A 21560-nucleotide genomic window follows, 5' to 3' on the forward strand; every position below is an offset into this window, starting at 1 on the left:
ATTTCTGCCTACAAAGGAAAACAGGTTTTCTTTCCCCTGCTGCTATCTAGAACCTCAAAGGCTTACAATAATAATAATAATAATAATAATAATAATAATAATAATAATACAAAAAGGCGAGCTTTGCCCAGAAACCTTTCCATTGGCTTCTATCAATTGCTCATAAATAAATGCAACCAGCAAGGACCACTAAGAGTCTTCATACCTTGATTGCAGAGTGGCCCAAAAAATCCTGGGAGGCAGTCACAATGTCCTGTAACGTGATGACAGGGGACAGTGCTGTGAATGCACTGGGGACACGGCTGGCTGCATTGATGTCCGTAGAAACCAGGTGGACAAACTAAAATAAATAACAAAAGCTGTACTACAACTGTAAAGAAGGCAGAAACAACATACTAGTCCTCATCGTTACTACAGTTATTTGCAACAATGCATGCAGTTCATGAAGAAAGCACCATACAGTTTAACCACTCGACTACATTTTTTCTTAACTGAATGCATTTTTATACGTTGTTTTCATGAATATATCTTTTTAATGCACACCTTCCTAAGCCTATATATTTTCACACCCATTATTTGGCTGGAGAACTGCAATGCAACATTTGGATTCCGAAGGATGGCTGTGTTTCAGTTTGTGTATTGTTTTGGAAAGCACAAATTAGGAGGGGGTTTGCATTTAAATCCTATGCCCTTTTAAAAGGTGTGTGGGTATTAGGTTGTTGTTGTTTTTATTCTGATTATGTATTTTTGTGGTTTTTATATTCTGGTTTTATTCTGTGAACCATCCTGAGACCTGCAGGTAATAATAATAATAATAATAATAATAATAATAATAATAGGAAACAGAATTGAATTTCTCCTCCATCCCTATATTCAAAACACAAATGAACTATCAGAAGCAAAGAAAGGATAAAAAACAACAAGACCCTCCATACCTGTCAGGCCTAGTGAGGAGAAGCAGCAACTTGAAATATTTAAGTTCAGTTCAGGGATGGATCTGATAATGAGGGATACTTAGGGGGCAGGTGTGACTCCTGGCATAATGAGGCTGCCGATAATGGAGAAAGGAAGCCGAGTTCTCTTCTTGCCACAGCTCCAAGCAGACCACCTTGGGCTATACAGCCTGATTACATGGATAAGATGAAGGCACTCAGATGCCCTCCTGGCCTGTGCACCACCGACTGATAGAGCTAACCTGTTATTTCTCTCCCCTCTCTGGAAAAGTTTCAATTTCCTCTTGTCACATTCTAAACCCTGGGGATATAAAGTTTGCAAAAACAGAGAGGAAGAAATCCCCCCCCCCCTGGTTCCCTGACTCTCTGAGGGCCTCTTTTGCGGGTCTAGAGAGCAGTTTGACAGCCAGAGAGAGAAATGCCGTGAACTCACAGGGAATGAGGGGTTTGTAATTGAAATGCACAAAGGCCGTGGGTGGCAGCCCTGGCCCAGGTCAGTGCCATTAATGGCTTTAAATAAAAAAGAAAAACAGCAGCTGCAAGTTATTCGGGAGAAAAGGAGCTTGTGCCTGTGTCAAGGGTGACCTGCGAAATTTGGGGCTGGGGAACGAGAAGTGAACTGGGAATTTTGTGTGTGTGCAAAAGTTATTTGCAGAGTTAAAGACACTGGTTCTGTAAAGAGCCACTCTTGAGTTTGACTGCACAGTTCCAGGGTAGACTCAGTAATTGTGTTTGGGTATTCCTGCCATACAAACTGCAAACCTGAGGATGCGATTACTGGGTCAAGCTCAGTTCCACAACCTCTGTTGTGAATCCCTCATTCAGGCCTTTTTTTGCAGGGAGAGGGGCTAACTTAAATAAAATATTGGTTTTTTGGGGGGATAAGCCCTGCACTGAATAATCGGTGTACCGACACCTTTGGATGGCAATGCCCATCAACTTTGCCCCCCGCCGGCCCCCTCAAATGTTTTATTGGGGTGTCAAAGACCCCTCAGCCCCTAGGAGTTGGCTCCTATGGCCACCTGCCTCCCTGTGGTTCCCTCTCCACGTAATGGCTGAGGAGGAATTAGGGATGGGATGAGGCGGGTATTTGGCCAATGGGATCCAGAGAGGAAAGTACGTAGGTTGGGGGGAGAACTTACTTCTTTGGCACAGGGGTCCTCGGTAGCCTGGTGCACACTCGCAGGTCCCATCCTCTGGGGAGCAGGACCCCCCGTTTTCACAGTTGCAAGTGATGGAGCAGTTGGGTCCCCATCGCCCTTCTGGGCAGACGCTGTCGCAATGGATGCCTGGAGAAGAGTAGAGATGCAAATCCAAAATGCTTCACAACACAACTGACGTCTTTTTGTGACTGTAAGTTGTTTTAAACGTTTTTCATATTGTGCCTTAATTGTTGTTAACTGCCTGGAGCCTTGGGGTGAAGGCATTGAAGTGTAGGTGGGTTCTCAAGAGGCAAGACAACTGGGCAACTGCTTATATACAGTTCTGATGGCCTGGGCCACTCCCAACGTGATTGGCTGTCTAAACTTCCCAGCTGCGAATCATGACTCAGAATTTAAGGGCCAATGGAAGAGGTCCAAATCCTGAAATGTTCTGTGATTGGATATCATGTATTGAAACAGAACACAGGGGCTCAGAATCCTTAGTCCAGACTCAAGCTTAGACAAACACAGACTACTGAATACCTAACAGCAGTGCTTTTTTTCCTAAAAAAATGTTTAGGGGTACTCTCATTTTCCTACTCATATTGAAATACTGCCCCTCAATGAGGCCAAACTTAGATTCACAAAATGTTTAAGGGTATGCGTCCCCCTGTGGACCCCCAGAAAAAAGCCACTTCATAACAGGCATAATAATAATACCAGCAGAAGGACATCATTGCAATAAGTTGTTTCATAGCAGTTAATTTTGAAACAAAATATAGCAATTCATTTTAAGGCTAGCATTACATTTTAAATTCACAATAAAACTGACAAAATAATAAAACACTTGATATTATTTAAGTCAAGTCAAGTCATACAGAGTGGCGTCTAATAGGGTGATGGTGGCACCCTTTGTCTTGGCACCCAGGCTGCTTCATGCACTTTGGGAGACGTATGTCAGAGGCTGCAAGAGGGTGAGGGGTGGGGGTGGAGAAAGGCAGTGATCCTTCCCCTGGATTTGCAGCTTCAGTGTGGGCTTTCAGGAAATAAGCTTCCAGGTCGGAATGTCAAAAGAATTGCAATGGAGACAGAAAAGTAAGTGGGAATTGCTGTAGTTTGCATGCTCATCTGTGGTGAGCAGCTTAAATCATTTTGGTGCTTAAATTGTATACCGCCCTTCATACATGGAAGAAATGGAAAAATAAATGTTCTCTGATTGTTAGGTAGGACGCAGGTTATGTCCCTGCTCTGCAGAGCACTTAGCATAGCGGGCAGATCCCACCCTGGACTCTCTCTTTATTCGCATAAATTTGTATGCTCTGCAAACGTGCAGAGATGCAAATCTAGGCACCAAATGGCTCCCAGGACAATAGTTTGGCATTTATTATAACGTTCAAATCTACCAAAGTGCACTCTGTGTGTGCAGAGACTCTTAGTAGGTGATTTAAAGGCTCTGTCCTCCAGTATTCTAATTAGTGACATTTAAATAAGGGCTCCTGCTCTTTCACTTGTCAACAAATGAATTAAAATAAACCAGGGCCCAATCCTGCAAGCCCACGGGGGTCTCTAAGGACCTGTCATTCATCTGTGTAAGACTCACGAGGGCAAGACTTTATTTTACTCAAATTAATGGGAGTACTCCTGAGAATCATATAACCTGATCAGATTGGAGATGGAGCGAGGGTGCCTGTGGCTTTAACAGATGCAAAAGAGGGGGATTCTCACGTGGACAGGAAAAAGGCATCGATCTCTCCCATGAGTTGAATTGGTGGCACCTTCTGAAATCTGATGAGTCTCCCCATTTTTTGCATTTGAGTGAAGGGGAGTCCCAGGGCAGCTGCAGGAGGGGGTGTCTGGGGGTGGGGGTGTCTGTGCAGCTGAGCCACCCAGGATTCACCACAGCTCCAGGGTGTTGCACATTCACAATTTGTTTAGAAGTTTGAAACAGTAAAAAAGGAAGTTTATATGTATCCCCCAAATCAAACAGTTGTATGTCCCTGGACCCCAAAATAGACATTAGAATACCCCATAGGGCACACCTGCACAATTGCAACAATAATAGCTGTTCAAAGCTATCATGCTCCCGAAATACTTGTAAACGCATGATGATATTGCATAGTTTTCACACCCACACACCTATAAGTTAGTTGTACAGTCATACCTCGGTTTAAGTACGCTTCGGTTTGAGTACTTTCAGTTTAAGTACTCCGCGGACCCGTCTGGAATGGATTAATCCACTTTCCATTACTTTCAATGGGAAAGTTCGCTTCAGGTTAAGTACGCTTCAGGTTAAGTACAGACTTCTGGAACCAACTGTGTACTTAAACTGAGGTAGCACTGTATTTATTGATTTGGGGTTTTTCTTTCCTCCCCAGGCAATACGTACTGTACATTCAAAGATTTCTGTGCTTAAAATACTGCCGTTCTGTGAGTTTCCTCTAATAACTTTTTTACTTGACCAGGAGGAAATGCTTAAGCAGTGATACTGATGTAGAATAAAATGTCCCTATTTTCATCTGAGGAATGGTAGAGGGTATAGATCTGAACTAATTCAACTCCATAAAGTTTGTTTTGTGGAATAGCTTTTAATCACAGTTGTGATGCGTGGCAGGGTTTTGGTCTTTCAGACTGTGCAAGTGCAGGGCCCTTGGTACTCTCTGAACTGCATCATGGGGCTGCTGCCAGCTGAATTACGCCTGCAGTTTAATCGCTGAGCCTGCTACGTGTGAATGTCCGTGGGCTTGACCTTGCCCGAACCAGCATGGAAGGAACAACATTTTTCACACGGTTGGGTTTAAACATGACCAAAACCACCACAACACTTTCTTGATAGATGCACTGGGACCTTGACATTGGCAAGGTAGATTTGGAAAGAAAAGCAGCCTGTAGTTTGGGAATGCTGTTCTCAGGGGCTTAGGAAGGGTTTGTGTGGTGGGGGCGGTTTGCCCCAGGTGCCATCTCTGAGGGGGCTGACAAAAAGGCACACCGTGGGCGGTTAGACCCACCACCCCAGGGCACGACGGTTAAGGGGGGGAAGGGGGGGATATGATAGCCATGTTCAAATATATTAAAGGATGCCATATAAAGGAGGGAGAAAGGTTGTTTTCTTCTGCTCCAGAGAAGCGGACATGGAGCAATGGATTCAAACTACAAGAAAGAAGATTCCACCTAAACATTAGGAAGAACTTCCTGACAGTAAGAGCTGTTCGGCAGTGGTATTTGCTACCAAGGAGTGTGGTGGAGTCTCCTTCTTTGGAGGTCTTTAAGCAGAGGCTTGAGAGCCATATGTCAAGAATGCTTTGATGGTGTTTCCTGCTTGGCAGGGGGTTGGACTGGATGGCCCTTGTGGTCTCTTCCAACTCTATGATTCTATGATTCACCCATGCAGCCAGCTGTTCTGCTTTGAAGAAGTAGCAAGTTTATGCTCTGAGTCTCCACTTTTGATGAACACTAACCACCACTTAGTGCATTCCATGTGGCTAAAGGCATGGGAAAGAAAAGGAAGAAAAAGGGTTGGGAGATGTATATTGTGCAAGGGAATGAACAATCATATATTTTGCAAAACCTCTCCTCCACTGCCTTCTGCATATTTTAGTTCAGTATCCGCAATGCAGAATGCAGCCCACCAGCTATGTATGGCAACCCAGCCAGGGGCTGATAAACTTCCAGTTCTTAATGTCTGCCTGGCCCTGCAAAACCAGAAGGGTTGTCATTGCACTGACAGGCCACACACTGCATGCCATGAGGCGGGGGCTGCATTTGGCTCTGCAGGTCACATGCTGCGCAGGTCCTGTTAAAGCACATGAGCATCAGACTGAGAGCTCAGGAGTTTGCTGCCTCAGTGCGCCTTGAGATCTGATACAGACCTCATTTAAGCCAGCAATCCCTACACCATCCGGAAGTTCTTTATCAGCCAAGCGCATGTTTCTTCTGGATAAAAGGATAAGCGCGGGCGACGACTCCAAAATACCTGAACTCAGCCAGAGGTTGGATTATATGTGCTGCCATGGATAAGCCTCATCTCGTCTCATTTCCTGCTTTTTGATGGCTTCATTAGGCTGCAATGAGGAACATGCCATGTTGGTGGACTTGCCACCCACTCGGACATCCTGCTTGGAGGATTATTAAAACTGACAGAATGATCACTGTTGAGCATATGCACAGGGCAGTTTTCAAAAATATCTGTGAATAGTGCACTAAAGGAACATAGCAGGACTCATCCCTCTAACCACCTCTATTCAAGTTCAGGAATAATTACACATTTCAGAAGGGATGTTGTATCAAAGCCAGAGGCATCTTAACATGAGGTTCAGAAACATGTTGTAAGTAAAGAAGAGCACAGCTTTATATTGCATTATATCATGGACTGACTATATTACTGACATATTACTGATAAGCACCTGATGAAGTGGACATTGATTCTTGAAAGGTTACTGCCCCAATAAAATTATTAGTCTTTAAGGTGCAACAAAACTCTATTTCTTTTGGCTGTATTAGCGCAACACAGCTACTCCCCCCGGAAATTATTACTGATATAAATGTACACTGTAAGGAGACAAGGCACCATAAATCAATTCCCTTTCGATTCAAACACAAACCTAAAAATAAATAAAAGGTGAGTAAAATAAACCAGGAAAGAAAAAAAATAAGTAACAATAACAGAATTATCAGAATTGCTCTACTGGGCCAGGTGGAAAAGTCCGTTTGTTGCCATAGAGACAAATGGGTGGGACTTTCCCCACCTCACTTGGCTAGTTGCCAGATCACCAAGATGGAGAACAATAGGCCAGGAGATGCTGCAAGCTAGAGACACAGAAACTGGTCTTATTCTGTGCAAGACCCATAGATACGGTTTGGAGAACTACCTGGGAATTCAGTGGAGAGGCAAGATCCATTGAGTGTTAATGCTGTGACGGAGGCCCTCCAAGCTATACTCAGGTTGTATATACAGTATGTGTAAATAAAACCATATATCCTAAAGACACCACATACAGCATTGACCTTCATTCTAAGGAAACCAAACTCTGGGCAAAGCGCTATAACCTCTAGAGTTTCCTGCCACTTGGAGATTGGGGTGTGTGTGCAACAATATGAATTGGGAGACTTTTGCTAACCATGCTTGCAACATTTCAGTTGTCTTAGGGGTCGTGATCACTTGGGAGAAGCTGTTTGGCAGCAGCCATAAAAACCCAACAGGCAATAAATGACTGGGGGGGGGGTGTCCACCAAGACAAGTGGCTTAATCCACCACGGACCTACTTGCGCAATTAGAATGTATAGCCTAATGATGGATTGCCTCCCACCATTTTAAATACTGCCAGCCCCGACTCCTGGAATTAAGTGCAAATGGAGATTAAGGGAAGAGTTGTCACGTTGCTGCCTCCATTTTGACAGCAATATTTGGACTAGAATTCTTTCATTGTAAACCGGGCTATTTATAAATGGAGACAATTAAGGAACATTACTTCTTGTCTTGAGTTTTTCAGAGAATGACACCAGCTCCTTCCTTTTAAAAAGGCAGGAACATTAAAATGCATCTCTGTTTCCCGCGGCACAGAAGTCACCTCTAGCTGAAGACTAATGAGGCAGTATCTTCCCAGGACTAAATAAAGGCAAGATGATTCCTGATGGGGATACTGACTTAGCACAACGCAGAGGTGGTGGAAGGGAAGCCATAATCACATCTAACAAATGAGAGCAGGATCACAGCTTTTAAGCATGTTTAGATTCCAAAGGTTAGCAAAGAGAGATAGATAACAAATACATGGAGTGGCCCTTATTAGAAGCTTTTCAATTGCACAACTATCCATGTTTACTTGTAATATGATAAAGGCAGAACTCAGTTGTATCTATTTGACATGACAATTACATCTCTCTCCCTCCCTCCCTCCCTCCCCCCCTCATATACACACATATTTATTTTAAACAAACTGTTTTACCTGAAATCTGAAACAAAGAAATGACAGCAACAGAAAATGCAGTGGGGCATTTTGCTCTGTTACATTAGATCAATTTTTAATTAGCTCTACAACACTCTTTCCTTTAAGTGCTTTCAAACGAAAATTTAATATCTTCTTTTTAAAATGTAGGCAAAGAACAGTTATGGTGCTCATTAAAAGACAGTTGGCTGGATAGATGGATAGAGAAAAAACAAAAATGCTGATAAAATGACACCAACCAGGAAGGTATACAGGGGCCATATTTTCACCTGCCTTATTCCACAACGAACATGTCAAAAGTGTGCCTCTTAGAAAACGAGGAAGGGCAGCACTAAGGCAATCTACAGCTGTAGCAAACACCCCCATTCTTTCTTTAAAAATGTTAGATTTTCTATGGTCTAAAAGAGAGAGAAGGTTCATGGGAAAATGAAAGAGGCCAATGATTTGATGGCACCATGGAGATTCCGGGGGGGGGGGTGTCAAGCAAATAAAACATGGCATTTTCACCCTCGTGTTTGGAAAGATCCTGGATCTCTTCCTGGGACCACCATAGTCTCAACTCACACAAGCCAACAAGTCCCAAGAGAAAAACTGTGAATCCTGTGCAATGCTATGTTTTTCTAGAAAAAGAGGTGCTGGAACTCACCATGAACACCACCCTTGTTCTCTTATAATGGCAATGGCGCCCACCTGAGAGGTGCCAGAACTGGGGGGGGGGGAGAGTCCTGGTCCTATGTGCAATGGGATTGTTTTAGGGTGTATTTTAATTATAGTGTATTTTAGTAATGTCATGTATTTTTTGTGGTTTTTTTTAACATTTTGTAAGCCACGCAGACGCCTATTTTGGTATAATGATGGTATAATTGATCAGTTTAATACAAATGGATAAAGGTAATAATCACCACAAAGGATGGAAACATTTTTGTACTCTGCCACCGGTACGAAATTTCTCCTGCCGAGGAGAAAGGAAACTGCCCCCTGGCTGCGGCCCTTGCTGTGTTTCCATCCAACTTGGCTGAACTGCAGCTCCTGATCCTGATGAAACCAGTTGTTCATGCCTCTAGACAATACAACTACACTTCTCCAAATGCAGGAAGAATCGAAGGAAGGAAGAAGGTGGATTGGAATAAATGAGAGCTGGAGGCTTCGGCCAGGCTCTCCTCCTCCTATCCCCTTGACTGTGGCAGAGTCAGGGGGGGGGGGTTTGTTGCTACTGAACTGAATCTAATTATTTTCTCAGGGATGTAAGACCTGGAGAAATTACAGGATGTAGCTTCCTTTCCTCTTGTTTCGAAGTGGGGGAAAGGAGAGAAGGATCTATGAGGAGATGGATAGATCAATGTATACGCTGTAATTATTTTATTATTGGAGCTCTCTCTCTCTCTCTTTCCCCCTCTCCCTCTCTCTCTCTCTCTCTCGTCACCATTAAAAAAACCCACACTTTAATCACCATCTCAAAGTAGGTTCCACAGAAATTAGTTTTGACAGGACTTCAATAGACATGGTGGATCTGACGCTAAACACCCTGCTACTCTCCTCTGTCTTCTCAGCATGGCACGAAGTCATAACAGCCACTTGTCTCTGACATTTGGTTAGCAGTTCCTGGAGTGCAGAGAGAGATTAGGTCTGATTCACTGCAGGCCATGTGAGCCTGTCAAAGCTGCTGGGTATCAAGGAGATTTTAAGGCACCTGGGAGCTCCCTAGCTCAGCCAGACCAGCACCCAGACAAAAGGGAAGGCAATCCTTCGGTCTGCTGTGACCCCGGAAACCCAGCAGCGGCCAGGACACTGAGTCGGGAACAACAGAGAGTAAAATGGAGAGAATAAAAGTTTTTCTTCTTCTCTCGTAATACTAGAACTGGTGGGCCTCCAGTGGAGCCGAACATTGGAAGATTCAGGGTAAAATTTTAAAAGGGCTTCTTCATATTGCAGAGCTAAACTATGGAACTTGTTCCCGCAGGAGCCAATGATGGCCACTAATTTGGGTAGCTTTAAAAGAGGACTGGATAATTCATGGAGAACATTGCCAGTGGCTACTAGTCATGATGGCTAAGCTCTACCTCCATTGTCAAAGGTAGTAAGAAGGATATTGATGAACTGGAATGTGTACAGAGGAGGGTGCCCAAGATGGTCAAGGCTCTGGAAACCAAGCCTTATTAGGAACAGTTGAGAGAGTTGGGTATGTTTTGCCTGGGAAAGATGAGACTGAGAGGTGATAGGAAAGCCATCTTTAAATATCTGAAGGGCAGTCACACAGAAGATGGAGCAAGCTTGTTTTCTGCTGCTTCAGATGGTAGGACTCAAACCAATGGAGTCAAATCACAAGAAAGGAGATTCTGACTAAACACGAGGAAGAATTTTCTGGTGTAAGAGCTGTTGAATAGTGGAATGAAGCACTTTGGAAGGTGGTGGAGTCTCCTTCATGGGAGTTTTTAAAGCAGAGGTTGGGTGGCCATCGGTCAGGGATTCTTTAGTAGTGATTCATGCTTTGTAGGGGGTTGGACTCGATGACCCTTGGGGTCCCTTCCCACCCTACAATTCTATGATTCCAGTAATGCTTCTGAGTTCCAGCATGCTCTTCTTAAGGAGCTGGACTGGGTCCTCTGAGACAGATGTTGGTGATCAGAGTGAACTTGAGGCAGGAACTCACTGAACCAGATGCCACAGCACCTGGACCTACAGAACCAGAGCCAGGACCAGAGCCAGGAACCAGCCCAACAGAACAATGAGCGTACCACTGCTACTGGGAAAAGACTATAAGCTCAGTGGTAGAACATTTGTTTTGCATGCAGGGGTAGACAACCTTCCCCCCCCTTGGGGCCGGTTGCGGCGCTGCACGCAATCTGCCCAGGGGAGATTTTGTCACCCCCCTCTGGGATGACACCCGGAGTAGCCCGCACCCCCACTGCCAGCTAGTGTGGAAGCGCTGAGCTAGATGGGTGATCTAACTCAACATAAGGCAGTTTCCTAAGTGCCTAGAAGAGATTATTCTGCAGAGATGCCAATGCAGGATGGCACAGGGGCTTACTTATATTTTATAATCTGGTGCCTGGTGATCTGTTTGTCCTTCCCAATGACTCTGCTGTTTTACCTCTACCGTCACACTGTCCTCTTAGTGCCTAACCGCTTGTACCTTAATCTACTCATTAGCAATTACAGAGGCACGCTCGGTTGTGTGTGTACCTAGCATGCCACTGCATCCATTCCGGGCTGGATAAAGGGGGAACTCAACAGGGCCGTTTGAAGGAATCGCATCTGATTAGCTCCATCTCAGCTGCCCAGGAGGAACAGATGGGAGTGGACGCATACTGAGGCTGTCATTCCTGAACTGAGTGCTGGGGCACATTAGGGTGGTGCGGGAAAATAATTAAAGGGCCCCAAAGAACCTACCCACAGAGGAGGGGGCCTGCTGTTTTATCAGAACAAGCCACTGGACTTCCATGTCATCAGCTCTTGTTTGGTGGCAGCGGAAGCTTAATTCTGCCACATCTCAGCACTGGGTGCTGTTGGATCATTAGATCACCTGTGAAGCAGACACGAGAGCAGATGACAGAGGAGTCCGCCTGTGTTTGCCTCACAGTTCTGGCCTCTGTCCAATTAGGAGCCATGCACAAAATAGAAGCATTGGGGGGGGGGCTTCTTACAGGGTGGTTTATTGTTGGCAGCCCTGTGTGAGTGTATGAAATGCTAGCCTGGGCCCTTGCTTGCTCTATGTGCCTTGGAGTTGGGTGAGATTCAGGAGAAAGGCCCATGCACCCCTTGTTAGTGGTGCTTTGGTGCAACTATCTCAAGCCATTGGTGTCTTCCCCATAAGGTGGAGCAGGTTTGTGTGCCCTCTAATGTGCTGCATGCTGTGCTCTGCCTATGCCTTCTGTCTTCTTAGAAGATCATTGTCTGGTGGCTGGTTACATGGATGGTGTGCCTTTTCTAGGTTCCTAGCTCTTTCTGGCATGCGTGAAGAAGAAGAAGAAGAAGAGGAGGAGGAGGAGGAGGAGGAGGAGGAGTTTGGATTTGATATCCCGTTTTATCACTACCCGAAGGAGTCTCAAAGCGGCTAACGTTCTCCTTTCCCTTCCTCCCGCACAACAAACACTCTGTGAGGTGAATGGGGCTGAGAGACTTCAAAGAAGTGTGACTACCACAAGGTCACCCAGCAGCTGCATGTGGAGGAGCGGAGACCCGGTTCACCAGATTACAAGTCTACCCCTCTTAACCACTACACCACACTGGGGAGTGTCTATCTGCCTGCATTGAGTCTGATTGTGACTGTGTAGCTCAGTGGCTGAGCATTTGCTTTACCTGCAAAAGGTCTTTGGTGCAAACCCAGACATCACTTGTAGAACCACTGCCAGTCAGTGTAGACGCCAAACACACTCACATATTATCTTCATCAGTGGTGTAACAGTCTGGGGTTGTGCGGGATTGAAGTCCCATTACTATTTCTGCAGCAAGGTCCCTGTCTCCAGTAGCCTACAGCCACCCAATCAGTATGAAAGAGGATCTTTTTAGCTGCTGTATGCTTCAAAGCTGAGCATTTAGCAACAACGAAAACACAAGGTGCTTCCATTTCAGGAGAAGGATGTGCAAGTTCTGCTACGTACCATGGAACTTCAAGGAAAAACACAACTTAAGCCACTCTGATAGAAGATATTGGAGCACTCCAAATCATTTGCCCATTTATGCACAGAAAAGAGTAGATCTAGCTGAAAGGCCAGATCTGCATTTCTTGTTGCAAGCAACCCTAATTATTATAATTACTGTATAATTCTAAGGTTACTGTGACCTTAGATAGTTGCATCACCTTGCAAGGGGCATGGCTGTGAGCCTCATGAAGGTACCCTGCACTTCTGAACATGTTACTGGCCAAATGAGTTCATGGCAGAGGTGAGATTTGAACCGGGAACTCTGATCTTCCATCCCTTGCTTACCGGTTTGTAGTACCAGCCTTCCCCAATAGGGAAGGAAGGTTGTGTCAGCTGGGGCTGATGGTGTCCAATCCAGAACATCTGGAGGGACTTAAGCACGGGGAAGGGCTGTGCTCTATGGCTAAAGCAGGGTTGGGACACCTGTGGCCCTCCAGATGTTGTTGGGCTGTGGTGCTCACCATCACAGCTCAAGCTGGCTGGGGCTGATAAGAACTGGAGTCTGAAAACAACTGCAGGACCACAGGTGCCTTATATGTTAAGGTATAAGTAGACTTATAAAGTATAACACTTCCACCTTCATCCCACTCCCATTTTTCTCCATTTATTTGAGAAGATATGGCATATTCTATTTTTTTTAAATCTCCCTTCTCCTTTTTTTAAAAAAAATATAATTCCGGTTCATGCCCTAAAAACATCTTCTTGGACTATCTTTTGGGTAAACAAAAAATAAACTTGACTAAGATACTGATCTAGTTCTACTGAGTTGGGCACCTCATCAATAAGTTCCAGAGGCTCAATTAACATGAGGACATCAGTGGAGCCTTTGATAACTTAGCAAATGCAGATTAACTTTTTTTCTTTAAAAAAATAGCCTGCTATCAGCAGGAGCCATCCTGAAAGGTTCCCCATCAAAAGAGAGAATTTTTAAGCAAAAGGAGGACATTAAAATCTTATCATCTCACTTGAAATTAAGCCAATGAAAAATTAAAGCTGATTTCTAATAGGCTTATGGTACAGTTTTAAAGGCTTAGAGGGCACTGATAGAAGCAAGAAAGCTAAGTGCTCCCCTTTCAGATGGGAAAAGACACTTCCCTTTTTAAAAAAACGCCCAGTGGAGGTAGGTAAAAGGGGAGAGTGATAACTTACCCATCCTGCTGAAATGTCCCAGTTCCATCCTTCCTTTAAAGACAATGTAAGGATGCAGGAATACCACACAAATAAATTATTAACTTCAAGAGCTAGGCTACAGTAACTAAAAGTGATTAAACGGAAAATATGGCAGAGGAACAGCCAGCCAGAAAATGGCAAGCTAATGTGAATGCAGTAATGTTTCTATCTAATGTTTTCTACGTAGCATAGCAGCAGAGGACAAAAAGGAATCTGCGAGGGATAAAGGTCCTTTTAAACATGCACGCAACAATGCACTAAGATGCACTGTGAAACTCTCAGCATGCTGCCTGGCAGTCTGTTTATTGAACATTTAACCTGATTTGTTTGCAGTCAGGTTAGAAGATGTTATGTCAAAGCAACTGTTATCTCACACTTTCTAGTACATCCCCCCCATCACTTTCCTGATCACAAATAGTACAATCTTTTTGGGGAAGGGGATTTGTCACACAAGACCTCCCAAAGTAATAACCTAAATTATCCAGTATGTGATTGAATACCAACTGTAAATAGTGACAGGTTTGGAAGCACCCTTTGCTTAACGTTCAGGAAAGATATCGTGTGTTTGAAAGGGCTTGCTATATCCCAAAAGATGAGGGAAAGTGCCCTAGAAATGAAGCTGTTTACACTCTGCCCTTTTTTAAAAAAGACGTTCTGTGCCAAGGTAGTCTAAACTTTGCAGCAGGAGCAGCAGAATCCCACCTTCTCCACGAGTGCCACATATTCAGAACGTTTGCATACACTTGCTTAGGTTTTGCAATATTTATTTAGCTAGTCACAGGAAGGCAAGCGCTCTTATACACATGCTGCCTTAAGAAATTTATACCAAAGGACAGCACATAAATCCACCAGGACATTTCTAAATCAATATTTCCTAATTATATTCCAATAATATATTCTTGGTGGGGGGATATCTTTGTTAACAAATTTTTCTAATAAATAAATAAACGAACTAAAGGGCATTGAAACCTTGCCCCTGGAAATTACGCTCGACTCATGTGCATGCATACACATGAATGGACGTTACCTGAGTTCTCTACCTCTGTAGACTGGCATGCTAATGAGCAAAACTGGTTCCACTGAACAGCCCTGCACCCAATGTGACCTGAGCATTCTATTTGTAGCTAGGCGCACACATAGGAACATAGGCAGCTGCCTTATACTGGGTCAGACCACTGGTCCATCTGGCAGCAGCTCTCCAGCGTTTCAGGCATGGAGTCTATCCCAGGCATCTGGGGATGCCGTTGAGGACTGAATCTGGGACCTTCGACATGCAAAGCAGATGCTCTGCCACCAAGCTACAGTCCTTCCCCATGTTCTTTGCTGCCTTCTTCCACCAAGTCCTCCTGCCCTCTGATCAGGGCAGTCAACAAAATGCAGGAAGAGCCTCTGAATCATGGAGCTCTTCTCTGTCCATCAGAGCACTGGGGACGGGGCTCTGCTTTCGGTTCATGTCAAATCCCTTGGAAAGCAAAGTAGCAGAGGTTAGCTGGGTTAGATGGACCAATGATCTGACTTGGTAGGAAGCAACTTCCTCTGTTGCTATGCTAAATCTGTGATGGGTCCATGAGCAAGCCACCACTTCATGTTGCTGTCCCATCAAATGATGGAATGGGAACCAACACTTGGCAATTCACAAATGGAACATGTCAGACGGTTCCACCAAAATCCATTGTGTTTCAAGCACAGGGAGGTGATCATGCTAACCCATTACAAGTTGTTTGATTTGCAGTGGCTGACCACAGAAGCAATAACATAGTCCTCACACATGTGTCTTCACAAGGCAGTGCCCACATGCTGCCTTCACCATAAGGGTTAGAAACTTGCATTTTGCACAAAAAACAAATCGTACAATGAAAGCTGCAATTGTTAGGAGGCTGAACTCCATGCCTCATACTAACTTCTGCTCTACACAATAATCCCAGAATAAAACACATCCCCGACTATTTAACATTAATTAAGTGCCAACCATATGCCAGCTCTGAACACAATACTAACTACCTCAAGCTAAGCACTACAACAGCTGAGGGGGACAGATTCAAATTAGTAAAACAACGATGTTATAAAATAACTCTGTTTCTCACAAAGCCGATCAAAAATGACTCTCTTTGGCTTTCTCTCCTCTATCAACTGTTCACAAATCCAAAGTTAAAAATACCTCCTAGCTCACAGTCAAAGGGGCTGCTTCTCTCAGAATTAAAAAGGCCTTCCCGAGAGAGAGAGAGAGAGAGAGAGAGAGAGAGAGAGAGAGAGAGAGAGAGAGAGAGAGTATGTGTTGCGCGCACCTTATCAGTTCTCCTGAATTAATGTCACAGGAGAGAAGAAACAGGATTCGCTGTTTGAGTGACAGTAAAGGATGTTGCTCTTTGCTTCCCAAAGCGCCTCCCCACACTCGAATTTCCCTTTCTCAAAGCCAATGTTATCTGTGCCCAGCCAGTTAACTCGTTTCTCTACATCATTAACTCCCTTCGCCAGGGGCACAGAGGCTCTCACAAAAAGTTCAGATCTACCACAACTGCTCCATTTTGGACACCGGAAAGTCATATCCCCAGCTCAGCCCCACTGAAGATTTATGGGCATGTTTACATTCATGACATTTTTAGTGGTACTTGCTGCTAGCACTATTTCTCCATCACCTGGTGGATCAGGCAGGAGGTAGAAAGAGGGCAGGAGAAGAGGCAGCTGCAACTCTGGGGTAGCATCTCTGAACACTGTCTTAGCAAGGGCAGAGGGAATTGCACACTGTTACCAAAAACTACAGGATACCTGAGGATCCAAGTCTACCATGAAAAATGTAAACTCAACGCAGAAGGGAACAGGGGTCAGCAATGTTGTTTTGCGAGTCCCGAATCAAGCCACTCTACCTTGAATAAGGTAATATTATGAGGAGGCAATAACAAGCTGCTCCACTTGGAGGGGCCCCCTCAACAGCTCCCCCTGGATCCTTCTGGTCTTCTCACCTTACTTAGGGGATTAACACCACTTTCACAGTGTAGACGTCAGTGACTGCAGAGTTGGACAAGGACCCTTGAAGTCAGCAATGCTGGCTCCTGGCTGGGGGGAGGGGGTCAAGTGTAATGCTAGCCTTGCCAGCCTCCATAAGGCTTCAGTTGGCTCCAGGGTTTGGCTGAGACAACATTTTCCAGGCATCAGGATCCACTGGAAGCTGACCAGAGTCCTGAATTCCTTAGAGCAGGCATGTCAAACCTGCGGCCCTCCAGATGTTTTGGACTACAATTCCCATCTTCCCCAACCACTGGTCCTGCTAGCTAGGGATCATGGGAGTTGTAGGCCAAAACATCTGGAGGGCCGCAGGTTTGACATGCCTGCCTTAGAGAGACCTGTCTTGACACTGCCTGGCTTGGCTTGATCTGCTTGTTCCCCGAACTTCCCTGGCAGGTTCCAGCTCCTGTGACTGATAGGCAGTATGAAGTTTCTGGGCTGACCAGCCCTGATATAAATAGCTTGAGTCTGGCCTGGTGCTCTCCTTGTTCACTGTGCAACCACAGAACCTTTCGATGACCACCAACTTGGATGACTTCAAAAGAGGATCAGACAAATTCATGAAGATTAAGGCTATCAAAGGTTACCAGTAACGATGGCTGTGCAGTAATGTTGAAGGCAATAATGCTTCTGAATACCAGTTGCTGGAGGCCACAGTAGAGGAGAATGCTATTGCATACATGTCCAGCTTGAAGACTTTTCACAGGGATGTTAGTGACCGCTGTGAGAACAGGATGCTGCTCTTGTTATGCTCTTATGCTAAGTGAACAGTGAGGCAGGAGGTCACACAAAGCTTTAGGAAGTAAGGGCAAATGTGAGATAGCAATACGTCCAACACACCCACAGGGGTGCCTCTGAATACTTTCTGGGAATCACAAGTGAAGAGAATGCTGTTGTGCTCACTTCCAGTGTGGTGTAGTGTAAGAGCGGTGGACTCGTAATCTGGTGAACCAGGTTCGCGTCTCCACTCCTCCACATGCAGCTGCTGGGTGACCTTGGACTAGTCACACTTCTTCCCTCAGCCCCACTCACCTCACAGAGTGTTTGTTGTGGCGGAGGAAGGGAAAGGAGAATGTTAGCCACTTTGAGACTCCTAAGAGTAGTGATAAAGCAGGATATCAAATCCAAACGCTTCTCCTCCTCCTCCTCCTCCTCCTCCTCCTCCTCCTCCTCCTCCTCCTCCTCCTCCTCCTCCTTCTTCTTCCTGCTTGTGGGCGTCCCAGAGGTCATGGTGACCTTTTGGTGTCCCCATAGGCGTGATGTTGATGTTTGTTCTCTATCTGCTACTGTATCTGTCTGTGCCTGCTTGTTCTGTGGTTGCTACCAGTATGGATGTCGGTTATTTATCACAGGGTGGGGTTGTTCAGTACTGTATGTTGCTGTTACCTGACTTGATAAGATGGGTGACAAATGTTAAGGAAAAAATTAAGACACAGAAGTCCTGAACGAACCCCTTGAAGACTTTTATCCAAGTTCTCTCCCCTGTGCTTCCTGTCTGCCTCGCTCATATTATTAGTTTCTGTGAGGTTTTTTTTAATGAGTAGTATCTTGAGAACCTACTTTAAAGAGGAAAGAAAACCCAGTTATTTCCCCTCCCATTGATCTCTTGCACTCAGCTCCTGACATCAATGCAAATTCCATTTTTTTTGGGGGGGGGTGAACATACAGAATAACTTTTTTTAGATCAGACTTTCGTTGGCCATTAGCATCAGAGAGTCATTTGAACTGGCTTACCCTCATGAGCTGCAGAGAGCAAAATCTTCAGAAATTCCTGAACTTTTCTGATCTTTTCTAGGCCATCTCTAATTAGTAAAAAAATCAGGGCAGCAATTCCTCCCCCTCCCCACCCCATCAAGTTTGGCACTCTATTATTGATAATGTCATGTTTCCAAAACGGACAACATGATACAGTTCACAACTTCAAACAATAATATGAAAGCCATAAGAATCTGATGTCTGATCCCTGGGACTTGAAACTGCAAGTATAATTTTCTTACAAGCTTTGTAAATAGGAATAGGAAATCTCACAGCATGCCAAAAGCATCGCGGCAAACAGCAAACCATCAAGAGTTGTTCAGGCAGTCCCAGGTTCAAACCCCAGATTCTCCAAGCAGGGATTAGAAACGTAAAACCTGGAGAGCTGCTGCCAGTCAGGGCAGACAATACTGAGCTAGATGGACCCATGGTCTGATTCAATATAATGCAGCTTCCTATGTTCCTAACAGGATTTTAAAAGTGTTAAGATGTTTCTCCAAACACACTAATACACAAACTTCAAAGCCAGAAATATTGCAGTTCACAAATATTATGTGCTGCTAGCAACACACCACTTCAGAGTGCAAGGACTGGAAAGTGTAGGTTTAAAATAATGTTTCCCAAATAATAAATAAATAAAAATCCCAGCAAGTGGAAGGCTGGGCTAGCATTCCCCTACAGATGCTGATTTTCTACATACAGGAAGTTTGCTTGCTTGCTTTTTTTTTTTAACCTGTGTTCATCTGCAAATAGTTTCAGGATGAACATTATGCCTTCGCCAACCTAATGTGCTGAATTACAGTTCCCATCAGCCCCAATATATATGGTTATACCATCTGAGCTCAACTTGAATTGTAGTCGAAAAGATCTGGACGCACCAGGTTGACTAAGCCAGCTTTAAGGAGTTCAAAATGATCACCAAAACACCCTCGCTTTGGTCTTAAAATTAAAGGCCACATTCACTCCTATTTATTGTCATTAATTTCTCAGGGTGGATGCCATTTTCCCTTCACTGATCTCGCTCCTCTGGAGTGATCCCAGCCAACCACGGACTCCATAGAGAGATTGGAACGATGTCACAGAGGGCAAATGTTGTCTAGACAGCAATGCTTGTTGGACTGGTCACATATATCAGACACGTCCAACAGGTAGATCATGATCTACTGGTAGATCACTGGACATCTGTGGTAGATCACTGGCTCCCCCCAAAGAAGCTCAACAAGTTTGGCTCCCCTAGAAAAAGGCCAACATTTTTGCCCTGCACCCCAAAAAGCATGGCTTTCCCCCTCCCTAGAAAAAGCTCAATAACTTTGACCTGAACCCCCCAAAAGGGGGTAGATCACTGCCAGCTTTTAACTCTGTGAGTAGATCACAGTCTATTGGGAGTTGGCCACCCCCGATATGATCCTCTTTAATTGGGAGCCACATGGCCTCTTCTCTAAGTAAGCAAAGAGGCATCTGCAAGAACTTTTCCAGTTTAAGAAACAGGTGGTGTAAAGCATGACCTCTCCTCTATTTCCCACAGGCATCTGACTGGCCAATGTGAGAACCGGAATCTGGACTAGAAGGGCCACTGGCCTGATGCAGCAGACTCCTCTAATGGGTCTAGATCTTCTGACCCTATTTTGCTGACAGTCCCTGTTTATGTCACAATAAATTTGGTAACAGTGCAGCAACGCTCTTTGTTGTTTGAGTGACAACAACCTTGTGTAGTTGCCCTTATGGAGTTCACCCCTGACAGCAAGAGGCCAGTGAGCACCTGGCACTTCAGAGGGATGACTGCAAGGGCCGTCAATCAAAAGGGCAGTGGGGGAGCTTGGCCGGCGGATGGAACTGTGCACTGCCAAGGCCCCGCTACAAATGGTTCCTAAGCAACGCAACCCCCATCTCTCACTCTCCTCTCCTTCCCTCCTTCCTTCCTTCCATGCTGTTTAATTATAAAAAGTTGCCCTTTGATTTGGGAGCCCTTCACATCACTTCCTCTGCAACCCCATTGTTTTTTGGGGAGGGCTTGCTGCTGTGATGATGACACCGCTCGACAGAGAGAAGGCGGCCAAAGTTGTCCATCGCCAGTAATTAAGGCTCGGCGCTCCAGAACCCAAAACTTGGTGGCTGGTTTTAATGCTGGTCCGGATCTCTCCTGTTGAGGGGAGCAGCCAATTCTCCCAAGAAATCCTATCACTAATGTATCTTCAGAGCCACAGCTGTTGCTCAGTGTGACTCTGCAGTCACAGCGGCAACGTTGAACCAGCATTGCTAAAAATAATACCATTAGCGGCAGAAACCGCTGGATGTTTGAATTAAACAGAGCCATTGTTGGCAAGTGATTCCCACCTCAGACACAGTCTTAAATGGGCAACCTTACTCTGCCTCTCAGCTTCAGACTCAGTAAAATGTGAATAATAAAGTGTGCTGCAATATTTGTCCATGTGTAACACTGACAATCAAAACAGGAGGGCAGCACCTGGGAGAATTCTGGGATTTACTCTAGACCAGTCCTTTTCAACCACTGTGCTGTGGCACCCTGGCCTCTGGCCTCTGGCAACACCCTGGCAACATTGGCCTCTGTCTGTTTTTCCTTCCCTCCCTCCTCTGATGCCCTCTCGCATCTCTGCCTCCCAAAGGCTTGCACAGCTGTTTGTTGCAGCAACCCTGCTGCTGCCACTGCTGCCTCTGAAGGTAAGATCCTGGCCTCACATTCACATTTGGCCAGTCTCCGTTGGGAGCATCCTCTGCCCAGGCCTCTGTGGGGTGATGTGCTTTCAATATTGTTTGTGCTTGCAAATAGTTTCAGGACATTTCTAATCAGTGCATGTGCCATCAGTTGATGCTGAAGTCCTGTAACCCTTTATGCCACAAATGGTCCAGGATGTGTGTGACAAATATGATGTTGTATCATTCGGGAAGCACCACAGAGCATCTGATAAAGCAGAATGATCTGTGGTTGATCCCGTA

General features: G+C 45.1%; 1 protein-coding gene across 3 annotated transcripts in view; it reads right to left on the minus strand.

The window, feature by feature from the left end:
• Positions 1-21560, minus strand: part of MEGF11 (multiple EGF like domains 11) — a 247160-nt gene that overhangs the window by 50359 nt on the left and 175241 nt on the right. For all 3 annotated transcript variants that reach the window (XM_060282925.1, XM_060282926.1, XM_035131062.2), the window contains exons 12-13: positions 2096-2242; positions 206-340 (exon numbers count right to left, since the gene is read on the minus strand). In XM_060282925.1, the coding sequence (XP_060138908.1) occupies positions 206-340; positions 2096-2242 (282 nt within the window). The remainder of the gene's footprint in view (positions 1-205; positions 341-2095; positions 2243-21560) is intronic.

This window comes from Zootoca vivipara, chromosome 14, assembly GCF_963506605.1.
Source record: "Zootoca vivipara chromosome 14, rZooViv1.1, whole genome shotgun sequence".
Classification (NCBI taxonomy): Eukaryota; Metazoa; Chordata; class Lepidosauria; order Squamata; family Lacertidae; genus Zootoca; species Zootoca vivipara.